At 59.0% G+C, this 15,315-nt stretch overlaps 1 protein-coding gene across 13 annotated transcripts in view; it reads right to left on the bottom strand.

Annotated features, from left to right (window-relative positions):
• Positions 1 to 422: 422 nt before the first annotated feature.
• The window catches only part of LAMB3 (laminin subunit beta 3), a 131,426-nt gene continuing 116,533 nt past the window's right edge, over positions 423 to 15,315 (bottom strand). For all 13 annotated transcript variants that reach the window (XM_041757823.1, XM_041757847.1, XM_041757846.1 and 10 more), the window contains 13 exons: positions 14,563 to 14,718; positions 14,023 to 14,219; positions 13,555 to 13,666; positions 12,115 to 12,493; positions 10,768 to 10,928; positions 10,417 to 10,637; positions 9,993 to 10,190; positions 9,310 to 9,454; positions 5,575 to 5,782; positions 5,018 to 5,159; positions 4,450 to 4,626; positions 3,530 to 3,683; positions 423 to 927 (listed from right to left, as the gene is read on the bottom strand). In XM_041757823.1, the coding sequence (XP_041613757.1) occupies positions 791 to 927; positions 3,530 to 3,683; positions 4,450 to 4,626; positions 5,018 to 5,159; positions 5,575 to 5,782; positions 9,310 to 9,454; positions 9,993 to 10,190; positions 10,417 to 10,637; positions 10,768 to 10,928; positions 12,115 to 12,493; positions 13,555 to 13,666; positions 14,023 to 14,219; positions 14,563 to 14,718 (2,387 nt within the window). In that variant the 3' untranslated portion in view covers positions 423 to 790. The remainder of the gene's footprint in view (positions 928 to 3,529; positions 3,684 to 4,449; positions 4,627 to 5,017; positions 5,160 to 5,574; positions 5,783 to 9,309; positions 9,455 to 9,992; positions 10,191 to 10,416; positions 10,638 to 10,767; positions 10,929 to 12,114; positions 12,494 to 13,554; positions 13,667 to 14,022; positions 14,220 to 14,562; positions 14,719 to 15,315) is intronic.

Here is a 15,315-nt window from a genome sequence, read left to right as displayed (position 1 = left end):
GCACATTCACGCCCCTTCCACATATGCCACACGCACAAATGCACAACCATTAGCAACCTCTCTTAGAGATCCCAAGAGACACAGATTCCGCCTCTGGAGCTGTGTGGATGTGGACACAATACGTCCCTTCTCTGGATTTCTATTTCCTCGTCGGCGAATGGGAACCCGATCGCCACTCAAAGACCAAAATCGCTTGTCTGGTCTCTCAAGGATGGGATCCGTTGGATCCTGGGGCAAAGGGGTCGAGTTGCCCCAAGTTTGGGTGACGAGCCAGCAAAGTGGGGCAGCCTATGCCTCATGTGCCACCAAGCCTTGGGCTTGAGCAGGGGAGCCCCCAGGAACCCCACATGGGAGACAGGAATAAGCAACAAACATTTACTTAATGCGGAGACAGACCGTTGTCTCTCTTTCAACATCCAGACTCCTTTCCAAAGATTTTTATTGGGCTTTTGGTTTGCACATCATTTTTTTTGGTTAAGTTTGCGTGTTCATCCAGGATTCGGCCTCGAGGGAAGATGAAGGGCAAGGACACAGCCCAGCCAGGCGCACCTCCCCTCGGGAGCTCCTCGTCGCCACGACATGGCCCGCCTCCACCTCTGTCCCTCACATGTAGTTTCCCATCAGCGCGGGCTCAGCTGCAGCCCAGAATAATCTTAACAGCTGCACACCAGGGGGGTCCGGGCTGTGCTTTAGGCTGTATGAAAGTCTCCTGGAGCTGTATTCCAACCCCGTCTGTCCTCCAAAAGTAAAGAGCGTAGATGAGCAGGGCCAGGGGCTGGAGGCCGGCCCATCACTTACAGGTGGCATAGTAGAGCACTCGCTCATTGATGTAGTCTCGGATCTGCTCCACGTGCTTCTCCAGCCCCGTCAGGTCTGCCGAGCGAAGCTGGATGGCCTGGCTCCCCCGAAGCAGCTCCGACTCCATGTCTGAGGGCAGATGGAACAGCAAGGGGAGGAGGAGGAGCTGGTGAGATACCCAAAGACGCCCACCCCTTCCTTCTCTTCCCACCCACCTGGAGGCAGCACCTGCAGGAGGAATCACCTGTGTGGAGCCTGGACACTGGGGTGGGCCTCTCTGGCCTCATGGCTCTCCCCCACCCCCCACATTCTTAGCGAAACCAGAGCCAGGAAGCCCCTACCCTCCTCCTCTGCTCTAGTTGGGACTCTCTCAGTTGTCTCCGACTGATGAGGGAGGCCACTGTCATCAAGATTAACAACCTACTACTATAGGACTCAGCTGCTGTCCCACCAATGACCCTCAAGTGGGCACCATGGCCAAAGAGCCATCTGGGAGACCAGAATTCCTCCGCACTTTCCCTCCCCCAAATGCCACTCCAGATAAATCTAGTCCACTCGCTCTGGTCCGTTCTGCATAACACCACGAGACCTGTCGCCCTACACAAGAGGCCTTTCTACCACGCTCACGAGAGCCAGCACCCAGCCTCAGCCTCAACTCTCCTAGGAATAGGGAGGGGGTCACTGCCTCACAAGGCTCCAACCTGAGGCAGCTCTAGCTGTTAAAAGTCTTCTCACGAAGCCAGAATCTGAACATTTCTGCTTCCACCCAAGTTGTCTCAGGGCCATCTCCTAGGGGTATGGGAATATATGTGCTCCGCCTCCCACAAGGAAGTCCTTTAAGTGTCTGAGGCCACATCTTCTCAGAAGAAATCTCCCTAGTTCCTTCACCTCTTCTCCATCTGACATGATTATTGAGCCTTCTCTACCTCCCAACCCTGGTCGCCCTCCCTCTGCTACGTGGAGGCTTGTCCATCAATCTCCCTTCTGAGGATGTAGTAGGCACCACTGAACACCATCCGCCAGGTGAGATCCCACCAGCAGAGTGTAACAGGGATGTTACTGGGCTGACTCCAGCCAGTGGGCTCCCACACGGACCTACCGATTGATCACATATTGAAATTTTAGCAGCTGCTATTGTGTTCCCTGACCCTCGCCCCCAGAGCCACCCACCCACCCACCCTATGCATGATCTTCCCCCAAATCCTGCAATGAAAGGTAAATTCCTGCAGACAGGTGAATAAGTACCTGTCCCATTGCTCAACTTGAGCCTCTTCTGGTTGGTAAATGTGTCACATATCGGTGACTAAAGATTTTTAATATCCCTGAACCATTACTCCCCTTACGTTGGATGCTTTGTATTTACTCGCTCTTTCGACAGCAGCAAGATGCTGCTGACGTACACGGAGCTCACGATCACTCAGAACCCTTGGGTTTTTTTCAGGTGACTAAGAGTTCACATGTGCTGATCACTTACCAGTTACAAAATGTCTTATCATTTTACCAGTTATAAAGTGTTTTCGGGCACGTGAGCCCCTGAGAAGCCAGCCCTCACCTGAACTGTACTTGCAAGTTTAGGCCCAAAAAGGCCAGAGTGGAAGATAATACTTCCCTTTCGTTCTCCCCTGTTAGTTTCAGCCCATCCTGGTAGACTCCTGAGATGGCCCTAGAACTCTGGTTCTGCGGCCTAGGGTATGAACGACCTGTTGCCACCCACAGGTTTGATAAATTCTTCGTCTTCATGTAAAACACTGATGGCCGAGGGCAGGGTGGGCACTGACCCAGGCCCCTGGGCTCCCCCATCCAGGTCAGCAGCTCACCCCTCAGGGATGGCTGGCCACAGCCTCCGATCTACCGTCAACTCACCAGCCCAGCCTTCTCCATGGTGTCTACCTGCCTCGCCAAACAGATTTTTGCCTGTTCTCTCTGAAATTCAGAGACATTCTGTTTGGGACATTCCCTGGGCACACCAGGGCACTGACCCATCATCGCATCTTAGGGACTGAGCCCAGTCCCTGGAAATCCCTGTTCTCCCATATGAAGAACCTCAGAGCCCTTTTGAAAAAACTACTTTTGTGCTGCTGCCATATTAAAAAAAAAACCTTTGGATGGTTCCCTACTTGCCTCCAGCGCTGAGTCTACCCCTCTCGTGCTGGTACGGAGGCCAGCCCCATGCACCCAGCCACACCGACCCCAGGCCACTTCTCTCCCACCCGTTCTGATCCTCATCACTGCTCCTCTCCTGGTCAGTGCTCCTGCCTCCACCTTCAGAACGTGTCTTGTTGCCTCCTACCCACCCCATCTCAGTGTTCCTGCTTTCCCTCACAGCCTCCCCCAGGCCTACACATCCTTCCAGGCCTATGTCAAATCGTGTCTTTCTGAACATTACCTTCACTGAACATGTCTGAGGGAAATGTTTGTCCACAGAGCACTCACTATGCGGGCTCCTGTCACAGATCCCCTTGTGCTATTGAACAATTCCATTCCTCTTGCAGGTGACCAGAAAAATGGCCCCATCTGGATTGCAAGCTCTTGAGGGTAAGTCTTATGCACAAGTCACATTCCCCACAGCCCCATGAGGAAGTGCCTCATACTTCCTAGGTGCTTGGGAAAGCCTTACCGGTCTCATCCCCTTAGCACTCGTAGCTCTGACAAGGGTGGGCCTCAGAAGCCCTGGGTTGGGACCAGCCTCCTGGGATGCCCAGGAGTCCAAGGCCCAGGACCGTCCCCTCACCTTTCATCCTGTCCATCATCTCCATGGTCTCCCCAAACAGCTCTTCTGCCTCCGTCTTGACGCTCAGGATCCGGCTGCCCTGATCCCCCAGCATGGGACTCCGACCCAACTGGTCCTTCAATTCAGCATATTTTTGCTTCATCCTCTCAAATCCCTGAAAAAGGTCAGACAGTCTCAACGCCACCATCCTCATCATCCAAAGTCCTAAAGACCTTTGGCTAAAGCACTCGATATCCTCCCAATCCCTACACAGGGATGAGGAGCCCGCTGATACTCCTCGGTGTGTTACTTCGGCCTGTGAAAACCTCTAGGCCCCAAACTGTACCTTACACTTCTTCAGTATTTCCCTCCCTCCACCTGTGGCTCCATTCCCGCCTAACTTCCCACACAGGGCCACACGCTTAGTTGACACTTAGCAGTGGACTTGGCAGCCAGGCTACTATCCTGGGACCATGGTACATGGGAGACCCAGAGGATGGCTCTCGGACTGCCTCTCTGACATAATTCTGACAATGATGGGAGCCAGGTGAGGCTAAATCACAACTGCCTGTCTGGGGTGTGTAGCCACGACTGGGGACAAGCTCTGGATTAGATGTCAAGGAACTTGCTCTGTAGGGGAGCTTTGGGCCTGAGCAAAATTACCCCTCCATCAGGTAAACCTGTTTACCACCAGGTACACAGGGAGGGACTGGACTAGATCATCTGCAACACCCCTGAACTAGTTCCCCGGAGGCGGCCCGAGGTAGAGTCCAGATGCCAGGCAGGGTCAAGGTGAGCCCTGAAGCCTTTTCCAGTGATTCTAGAATAACATGCTCCAATTGCTTTTGGGCCCAGGGTCTCATAGAGTGTACCGAGTGCCCTCCTGCTCAGGACCCTCACCCTGGCTGGTGTCGCCCAGCACAACCTCCGCCCGCTCTCACCTCCTGGGCGCTCAGCGCCTGCTGCTCAGCGCCCTCTGAGAGCTGCTGGGCCCTCACTGCCTGCTCCCGCTGCTGCCTGGCCCTGCGGCGGAGCTCGGCCAGCCGCGCTCGGAAGTCACCCAGCTGCTCCGTCATGCTGGCCACCAGTCTTTCCGCCGGCCCCAGGACCTGCTGAACCTTTATGGGGAAAGAGACCTGGGTTGTGGTGGGTCTCACAGGCAGGGGCCTCATCCTTCCCCTGTCCAGCGCATCAGTCCACCTCCAAACGGGACACCAGTACTCACCACTATCCCCTGCTGATCCCCCATCTATCTGTCCCCTGGCATCCAGGCCCCCTCCCTCTCCTGCACAGCTGATCCCCTCCCCCACCCCGGCTGCAGCCCAGAGCCCACCCCTGGCCTTCTGCACCCAGCCATGGGACCAGAAAACCAAGGGCTCAAAGCCAGGTCCAGAGCTCACAGGCCTCCCTCTTTAGGTCCCCTTCCAGGTCACCTACTGGCATTTTCTATATCTTGGGCCTGAATCTGTTCATTCCCAAATATGCCCAAAGGAAGCCACACCACCTCACCTCAGCAACCCTTTCCTGGATGAGCCGAAGGGAGCGGCTGGTGCCTTGCATGGTGTCCTGCGCTTCCTGCAGCGCCACCGTGCCCTGGCGCAAGTTCCCCACCACGTCCTCCACCTGGCCCTCCGCTGCGTGGGCTCGGCTCCTGCGGCCCGGGGAGTGGAGGGCAGATAAGAGAAGGGGTGGACGGTGAGCGGATCGATGTGCAGCTTCACGCACTCACCAGTTCAAGAGAATACCCTGCCCAGCCAGGACTAAAAAGGGGGGTAGCTTTTCTCTCCCGGGCCCCCGCCAAGCAGATGTGATGAGTGTATTATACCTGAGATGCCCTTTGGGCACAGCCTGTCATACGGAAGACGGGGTCACACCGAGCAAAGTTTACCCTGGCCGCTGTTTCTCACCTCACCAGCCCCCAGCACAGTAAGCACTTCCTGCCTCCCGGCCCTCTGCACCCCCGTGACACGTACCGATTCTCTTCCCTCTTACAGCACTCAAAGGACCCGGGGAGCAAAACACCAGCCCAGCCCTGGGAGGGAGAAGCTCAGGTCCCAGGGCCATACCTGGCCTGCTCGGCCGCCGCCTGGAGGCTACGGGCCCGAGCAACGTCCTGCTTGGTCTGCGACAGCACCAGGTCCACGTTGGGAAGCCTGGCGGCAATGGCCTGGATCTCGTTCATCTTCCGCAGGACAGTGGCAGAGTCCGTGGGCAGCCACAGGGCCAGCACGGCCTCGCTGACCTCCTGGATGGTGGCCGCATCAGTGTCAGGGTCTGGAAGACAGCGGCCGCCCGTCAGACCCGGGGAGCCTAGCCACCTCCCCGAAGAGCAGGGCTCTCTCCGGGCCCGCACCCACGCAGGGACACTCGGGGACCCATTCTCGGAACTTCCGGGCACGCGGCAGGTGGGGGATGACTGTGGGCACAGCTGTGGCGACTAAGTGGCTGCCGCTACAGGAAACTGCAGGCTGGTGAGAAGGAGGTGGTGCCAGACAGCTGGGACTGAACAATGCCTGGAGCGCAAACAGAATCAGCCCTAAACTGCGGAGAGCGGCGGGAACCAGGCCCGCTTCCCTGGCACGAAGACCCCTTCCGCGTGCACCTCCCCGCGTGCACCCCCCCCCACCCCCCCACCCCGTGTGCACCTCCCCGGGCCAGAGCGCTCGTTGCTGCAAAGACCGATCAGGTCTTTGCTCAAATGTCACCTTCTCAGAGGGGCTGGCGCTGGCCACGCGATCCAGATTCACAACCCTCCCTCTGTGCCAACACCCCGGGGTCTCCTTCTCTGCTTTATCTTTCTCCCTGAATGTGAACAGGGGTGTTTATCACCCCCCCCAAGTGCTGAGCCCTCGACTCATGGATCCTTGCTTTCCTTTACCCCCCCTAGAAGCCCCGCGGCAACGGCAGGGACTGGGTGTCGTCTGTAGCCCCATAGCCCCGGCCCCTGCCCCAGCGCCTGGCCCACCAAGGCACCCGGTGTCTGCAGAGTGAATGAAGGATTCAAGGACCTCCAGACCCAGGCCTCTCCCCTACCATTCCAGCAAACGGGGGCAAAGCAAATGGCTTCTCTAAGCTCGCTTTCCAAATCTGTGAAATGGAAATAAGGACCCACAACCTGAAGGGATGAGATGAAACAATCCATCAGCAAGGATTTCACCACCCGGCTCTGGGTCAGGGAGTAAAGGTCAGAGGTACATAGGTGGGGTCTCCTCCCTATCTATCTCCCTCCCACCTTTACAGATTCCAGGGATTGATGGGGTAGGGGTCGGGGTGGGGAGGGGGCAGGGAGGGGGCGCCTGCCCACCCAGATGCTTTGTCCTGGGGCTTGAGGCCAGCAGGTGGGGAACCAAGACTGCAAATCAAATCAGAATCAGTCCCTGTCCTCACGGAGCTCAAAACCTAGTGGGACAGAGGGGCGTCTGGGTGGCTCATTTGGTTGAGCATCTGCCTTCGGCTCAGGTCGTGATCCCAGAGTCCTAGGATCGAGTCCCGTGTCAGGCTCTCTGCTCTGAGGGGAGCCTGCTTCTGCTTCTGCCTCTCTCTGCATTTCATGAATAAATAAATGAATTCTTAAAAATACAACCCAGTGGGACAGACAGGCACATAACCAAGGAAGGCCCAGCCTGAGGGACTCGGGTGAGCACAGGGAACTCAGATGGCCACTGGAGGAGCGCCCTAACCCAGGCTGATGGGGCGGGGAGGGGGGTGTTGGGCTATGGGGGGCTCCTGGAGAGTGGGCCAACTAGAGGATTCTCAGAGGAGGCAGAGGACTTAGCCAGAGCAGAAGAGGTGGGGCGCAGGGGCACAATCCAGAGAGAGGAAAAACATTAGGAAAAACTGCGTGTGTGTCTGTGCGTGTCTGTGTGTCCATCTAATAGTACAACCATCTAGAGTGTGGATGAAGAATGAGAAGAATCCTGCCCACATTTCCCTCCAAGCTGGACGCCCTTGGGCAGGTTACTTAACCTCCCTGCGCCTGGAGCCCTCCTCTGCAAAGTGGTGGGCAATCAGGACTAAATCATGTAATACCTGTGAGGCACTCACGACAGCGCCGGGCACTCAGTGAGAACTCGATAAGCCTGAGCTGTGATTTCTGTTAATTCCATTTGAAGACCTCGGAAAAGGCCACGCATCCTCCGTCCTCCACAGCCCTTCCACGCATCCCCCCACGCGGAGCCTGCCCACAACAGCAGCAAGCACCTGCGCCCCCTGCACAGCCCTCTGGACACCAAAACCCACTGCCATGGAGACTGCAACAACAACCGGGGCCCTTTGCAAGGGTCGTGCCTCTCTCAGGCCCCGCTCCTTCTCCCTGCCCCTGGTCCTGCCACAAGACTTAACCTGAGCCACGCATATAATCAACAGGACAAAAGGGTCCCCATGGCCCAGCGACTCCCCACCTGTTCGTGTGAGCCCAGGCTGTACCCCAGAGCCTTGCCTCCCACCCTGGTCAAGGCTGAGGCCATTCAGCCTCACTAGGCTCTGCTTGGGGGGAAGACTTCCTCATCTGTGAGTCCAAACCCCAAACGTGGGCCTGCCCCTTTGTCCATGTCTCTTGAGCACCATGTCCTTGCCTCCACTTACCCCCATTCTGGGGTTCCCTGGGAGGCCAACTCCAGCCTGGCCTCAGGCAAGCCATGGCTGCCAGCAGATCCTCCCTGCCACTCTCCAACCTGCCCTCCACACTCAGGAGGGGGTTTGGGCCCGTTTGGAGCAAAGGCACAACAGTAGCCAGAAGAGCCCTGTCGTAACACCAAGCCCTCAGCTCCTGTTAACTGGGCTCCCAGCCAAGTAAATTCCCGGGCAGGGACCAGAAATCTAATAATATCAACTCATATTCCTGAGGCAACGTTAATTTTTTAAAACACGCTTTACATCAGTTACTAGGTTCCCCAGAAGAAACGTGAAATACTACCATCCTGGTTTGCAGAAGCGAAAGATGAGGAAAAGAGAGAAAAGCAATCCGCTCAGAAGTCACAGGTTTCCTGGGTCCTCCTATCCAGGGGTCTCTCTACTCCAGGGCAGCAAGAGAGGGGATCTGGTTCATTTATCCCTTCAGCCAAGACTGGGTGCTTTTCTGTGGTCCCGTCTTATGTTGGGTGCCAGTGACACGGGGAACAGACAGCCATTCCCTGCCCTCCTGGACTCTAGAGTCTGGTTGCGAGACTAATGAGACACGTGTAGACAAATGAACTCGGCAACCACAGGCTTGGAGCAGTGTGATGAAGGTCAGATGATGAAGGTCAGATGTTGGGGGGTGCAGGGGAGTGAGGCGGACCAGATAGGGCGGTCGGGAGAGGCCCCTCTGGGGAGATGGTATTGAAACTGAGACCATGAGGCGGGGGATAGAATTGGCAACCTTGGAATGAGCATTCCAGGCAGAGAAAGAGCACATCCAGGTCTCTGAGGCAGGTAAGAGCCAACCTGGTCAAAGATGGGCGGGGAGCAAAGCAGGGAAAGGCACGAGGCCACACCCAGGAGGGGAGCAGAGGCTGCGCGTGATAACCTGGAGAATGAGGGAAAGCCAGCACCCGTGGGCTGTGATCCCACTTGCACATTTTTCAAAGATCTCTGAGGATGTTCTGGTGAGAGTGAGCCATGGAGGAGCAGGAGGGGAGGGGGGAGCATAGCTGAAGGGCTGTGCTCGCCATCCAGGTGAGCCGTGGGCACCTGGCCCCGGTACCTGAGCTGAATGGAGGAGGCAGCCAGCTGATGCTCTGCACTGGGGACAGGGATCAGAGGGGCTGGCGCCAGGCAGGAGTCCAAATACTGGGGGTGGGGGGGTGGGGGGGCAGGCTCACCTGACAGGAAGTCCCGGACCTGCTGGATGAGGAACCGCATGCGCCTGACATCCTCCTCCATCTGCGAGCGGCTGGCGCTCACCTGGGTCTCCAGGCGCTGGGCGTCTGACTGGACCTTCAAGGCGGCTTTCTCGGTGGCCCTGATCTGCCAACGCACACGCTAGGTCAGCAGTGCTCGAGGCCCCAGGAGAGCCCCTCAGCAGCCCGCAGGGATTCTGTGGGCGCCCGCTACCCCAGATGGACCTGGGAAACACTGGTAGCTAACCTGGTTTGGCTCTGCAAGAAATGACCTGGGAGTCAGGGGGAAAAGCCCAAAACGTCGGCCCCAAACTCTACTTCTCTCTTGCTGCGGGGCCGCAGACAAGTTACCTAACATCTCCTTTTGGCTTTTACAGTCTCCTGACTGTAAAATAAAAACTAACTCTGGGGCAGCCCTGGTGGCTCAGCGGTTTAGTGCCGCCTTCGACCCAGGGTGTGATCCTGGAGACCCGGGATCGAGTCCCACGTCGGGCTCCCAGCATGGAGCCTGCTTCTCCCTCCTCCTGTGTCTCTGTCTCTGCCTTGCTTTCTCTCTCTCTAGGTCTATCATGAATAAATAAATAAATAAATCTTAAAAAAAGAAAAACTGACTCTGTCCCCTCAGCCTTTCCCTACATGTGCCCACCCACCTCGGCGGCACCTACCATCTCCCTGGTCTGCTGGAGCTGGGCGTTGAAACGCTGCAGCTGCTCAGCCACCTGCCCGGCCATCCGGAAGGCCCCATCCGCCCTGGGGAGGGCACCTCTGCAGTGAGAGCCACAGGCCGTGCCGTTGTCTCGGGGACACAGCTCTCCAGGGCATGCTCCTGGGGTACAGGCCGTCTGCCGGGAGCCCCCACAGAGCTGGGGAGAGAAGGAGGCATCAAAGAGGGTACCCAAGGCTCCCCCACAACCTCTCCCATCCCACACCCAGGAAACAAGCAGCCAGACATCTCCACGGCAACCGGGCACCAGAAGCTTGTCTCCTTGGCAACCCCGGAGCACACCCACACCGCGAGGGGCCAAAGATCAGGAAGGGGCAGCTGGGGTGTGACCAGCGGGGGCAGCCGGGCTCCAGGCCATGAGTCACCTTGTTGATAGTCGGCGTCAGATCAGGCAAGGAAGCCATCTCCAGCCTCAGGGCCACGAGCTGGGGACCCCCGACGCCGGCTCCTCCTCCCAGCTGACCCTCCAGCCTCTCTGCCTCTCTCCGGCTGTCCCTGAGCTGGAAGAGCCGGCGGGAGCCGTCGGACACCTGCTGAGCAGCCCGGGAGGACCGCTGGTAGGCCGCCGTCAGCACCTGGAAGGCCCCTGTGGGAGGACAAGGGGGAGCCGAGTCGCGCGGGGCCCGGCGACCTGGAGACGCAGGGGGAGCGGAGCGGGGCCCGGGGGGCGCGGTGGCGCACGGCCCGCGGGCAGCTGTCGGAGCAGCCCTCCTCACCTGAAGGATTGGCACCGCTTAGCCTTTCAAAGTGCTCCTTCTTGCTCTGATACGTCATGAGGAGGTGCTGGAAGCTCCTGTCCAGATTCTTCAGGTCTCCCTGGAGGGACAAGGTCTCCTCCTCGACGGGCAGGTCAGGCTGCAGGCCCTGGAGAGTCCGCCTGAAACCCAAGGGGAGCTTTCGGTAAAATACAGGAGGGGGCTGCCTCCCCGGAACCTGCCAGCCCGGCGGGGAACCCCTGAGCCAGGAAACGCAGAGGTCTTCAGCAAGGCAACCGAGGGACGCCACCGGCTCTGGGGCATTCTGCGCGACGAAGGCCAAGACAGGCGCCACAACCTGCCTCCATCCCTCAGCAGGCAGATCACGGAAACTTCCCCTTCCTCGACTTGTGTGACTCGACCCTCCTGGGCCGGCGCCACCTCCCCAGAGCTGGCTTCCACGGGGAGCATCACCCGGGGCCCCTTTCTCCCTGGCTGGCTGCAGGCTGGCCTCAGCCACCCCCTACACCAGCTGTACCCCCCGCCTGCCAGGCTCCCAAGGCTCTCCTCTGCAGTCCACACCCCCACCCCGGGAGCACCCAGAGCTGGGTCGTCTCCACCCAAAGGGGGTCAGGACCCACCAGCCCGGGCCCACCGAGGTTCCTCTCTCCCCATCCCCTTCGCTGATCCCCAACCACCGACTCCCACAAGCTTTGCATTCTCTACCGACAGGCTTTGCTGCGGTATGGCACGTCCTTCCGTGGAACCCCCTTCCGTCCTGCACTTCCAGCCCACCGAACACCTACGGGCTCGCTACTCAGTCTGGAGACTTCGGTCAATCACACACCTGGACGGCTGGCTCTAGGCCCCGAAAGTCAGCTAGTGCTCGGGGAGTGCAAACTAATTATAGAAACTTCCAGAACCAAACCTTACGAAGAAGGCGCCTCCGCCGGTAGGAAGGAGGTGTGGGTGGGACCGCTCCCATTCCAAAGGCAAATACGAGTTATTTTTAGAGCCCCTGCCTCTCGGATGCCCTGCACCAGGGTGACTAATCCAGAGCTGACTCTCCCACGGGCAGCGCCGGGCACTTGAAAGAACACCGGGGCTCCTGCCTGTGCTGAGTCCCAGCTCTGCTCCTCTGCGGCCGCATGACGGTCACGTCACCTATCTGTGTCCGTTCCCCCATCTCCAAGACAGAAGCAATGACCTCACGGGACCGTTGTGACTGTTCAAAGGGGAAGCGCGTGTGAAAATTATCTGGAAGCTGTAAAGGGCTGTGCCAAGGGAAGGAGGGACCCGTGTGGGCCACTTCCGCGACCCCGCGTGATGTAATTCTTCTGAGTGCTCGGCAGGGAGAGGAGAGTTTACCTGATGGAGAAAATGGCATTGGCCACCTGGGACAGCTCCTGCTCGGTGGCCGGGGCACTGGAGAGGATGGCTTGGATCTGCTCCATCTTGCTCCTGGCGTCCGCAATGCGGGAGGTGAGACCAGGATCCTCCAGACCCATCCCCGGCCACAGGCTGGCGGTGGCATTGCGGAGGCTGCTGAGTCGCAGGGCCCGGCCCCGGAGGTCGGCATCGTAGTTCTGGAAGCAAGGGTGGCAGGCCACGCACACCGGGTAGCGGTCACAGTAACCTCGTTGGCACTGGTCGCAGCGGGGGCCAGTCAAGCCGGGGCGGCAGAGGCAGCGGCCCGAGGCCTTGTCACAGCCTGGGCCCTCTGTTCCCCGGAAGTCACAGTCACAGGCTAGGGCGGGTAAAGGTAATGGTCAGCGGGGGGCGTCGGGAGGGCACAGGCAGGGGCACCCTAGTGGCTCACAGGTTGAGCGCCTGCCTTTGGCTCAGGTCATGATCCCGGAGTTCTGGGATCGAGTCCCGCGTCGGGCTCCGTGCATGGGGACTGCTTCTCCCTTACCTGTGTCTCTGCCCTCTCTGTGTGTGTCTCACATGAATAAATAAATAAAATCTTTTAAAAAAAAAAAAAAGGAAGATAAAGGCACATGGTGGGGAGAGCCCGAAGCGGAGGTCTGACCTCAGGGCCCCGCTACAGGACTTAGGATAAAGGACGGTCGAGGCCACAGTAAAATCACGGCCACGCCAGCAAGGACGGCAAGCCTCTACTGAGCACCGACCGTGTGCCAGGTGCCAGGTGCCAGGTGCCAGTGCCAGGCACCGCGCTAGGTTAGACACCTGGGCTGCTCACACAGGCATGCGCTCCACCTTCGCGGCCACCCTGTGACACAGCTAACCGCCCCCATGTCCCCATGTGTGTGGACGGAGCAACAGTGGTACTAAATGCAATGTCCCCTCGGGAAACCGAGCCCTCAGGGGAAGCCACTCTCCCAAGTCACCCGGTAAGAGAGGCCACACCGAGACCAGACCTCGGTCTGCACGCTCCGGGTCGCGCACTCTTTGGCTACGGGTCAAGCCGACCCCGGGGAGATCACACCTTTCCCCTTGGGACTTCCCTTCCTCCATCTAGGGAGAAAGTGCCCCGCTCCCTGCCGCTGCCCTGGAGACGGCTTGTGGGAGATGCCGGGTCAGGGAAACGGGAGCGGAGCCACCCTCGGGTCACGGGGACAGGGGGCCCTGACGTCCCCCTGGGGCTGGGGGCTAAGCCCGCTGGCTGGAGCCCTTGCGGGGAACGTGCGCCCCCACGATGCTGCCAGGACCACAGCACCTGTCCTAGGATGGGACGTCCTCCCATAGCACAGACCGTCCCACACGCCCTCTGCCCAGAGCCCATGCAGGTGCTCAGCAGCCCCCCCCCCATGCCTCAGTGTCCCCTCTGGCTCAAGAAGCACCCACCACGGCATCCTGAGCCCGCGTCTCCGTAGGTCCGGTCGGGACACTGGCGAAGGGCTGCGGCATTGCACGTCAGGCCACCAAACCCTTCTCGACAGGGGCACTGCCCTGTGAACTGTGGGGGAGAGCACTGTGAGGGAGCCTCCCTCGCAGCCCCGGACTGGCCCTGGCCTTGGGGACCGTGTCCCAGAGCCCTGGTGAGCACAGCGTCCGGGACGCATGGACCACTTGCAGCTCCCCGTGGCCGCCGGAGTGAGGGCTCCCACCCAGACCCAAGCTCGGAAGCCAGAGTCCCATGTGGCCCCGCAGAAGGCCCCAAGCCACACGGGGAGGGACATCGGGTGGCTTCCCCAAGGAGAATGGGGACAGACGCAGCCCAGTCTGACTTTGGGCAGCGTGGAGGGGAGACACAGGCTGGTGAGCAAGGCCTCCTCTCCTGCTGTGGGGCCCTCGGGGCCACCCCCTCTTTACCTGGTTGCACTGGGGGCTGAGGGCATTGTGAGGGTCACAGGCACACGGCTCACAGCCCCGGCCGCTGGCCAGCTTCCAGTGGTAGGGAGCGCACTGGTCACATTTGGGGCCCACCACGTGGGGCAGGCACAGGCACTGTCCAGTCTCCTCATCACAGGGCAGGTCCCGGCGAGACCCCAGGATGTTGCAGTCGCAGCCTGCAGGGGGGAGGGTTCCTGAGCTCACAAGACACCCACAAGGCACCCCTAGACGACACTCGTCGGGGACAGGGCCCTGCCTGGGAAAACAACCAGGCAGGGTCGTTCTTTCCAGATAACCTGGCTGACTCACAAGGCCACTGCGTTTTCCTGCGTGGCACCGGGCAGCCAGGCCTCCCTCCCCCCTTCCTCCCTCCCTCCTTCCCTCCACCTGACTCAGTGCCACCTCCTAACCCAGGCCTGTGCTGCCACCTGCTGGAGGCTCAGGGTGCAGCACTGGGTGCCCCCCACCCCAATCTTCCCCGTGAATTCCCAGGCTGGGTCCCCCCCCACACACACTCACGGTGGCAGCCCTGCGGGTTGGCATAGGTGAGTCCCGTAAATCCTGGCTTGCACAGGTCGCAGCGCTCCCCCTGCACGTGCTCCTTGCACACGCACTGCCCGGTCACCGGGTCGCAGGGAACCCCCGGCACGGCCCCGTCGGGATCACACTCGCAGGCTGAGACACAAAAGCAGCCACCACAGTGAGAATAAAGAAGAAAAGCAGAAAGCTAAGAGCCCATCTAGAAGCCAGACTGCCCGGTTCAGATCTTTATCCCACCACTCACTGGCTTACAGCCTTGCAACCTTAGTCCAGTTACCTAACCCCTCTGTGCCTCAGTTTCCTCATCTGTGAAATGGGGATAATTATACGACTCTCACGGATTCCCTGCGGGGAATAAAATGAGTGAATGAAAAGCAGATAGAACAGTGCTTGGCACAAGGTTAGGTACGAACGATGGAAGTTTTTGTGGTCATTATTTCCAGAACGACTGCTATATATATATATACATGCCAAGCACGGAGCTGGGCACGCTTGCGTGTCGCCTTATGTAGTCGTCACGACAACCCTGAGGGGGGGAGCACACTCAAGGTCACCCAGCAAGTAACTGCGGGGGAACAGAGGCCAACTTGTCTTCCTCACTCTTTCCATAAACAAATAACAGCAACAGGAAATGAAGCGGCCCTCTCCCACCCCCACACCCCGACCTCTTGCAGGCCTTTCAAAGTGCAGATTTTCATTTGGGGACTATAAAAAATAGTGAAAGGGAATAAA

Source organism: Vulpes lagopus, chromosome 1 (genome assembly GCF_018345385.1).
Source record: "Vulpes lagopus strain Blue_001 chromosome 1, ASM1834538v1, whole genome shotgun sequence".
Taxonomy (NCBI): Eukaryota; Metazoa; Chordata; class Mammalia; order Carnivora; family Canidae; genus Vulpes; species Vulpes lagopus.
The sequence above is the reverse complement of the archived record's forward strand: the minus strand, read 5'-3'. Positions and strand labels throughout refer to the sequence as shown.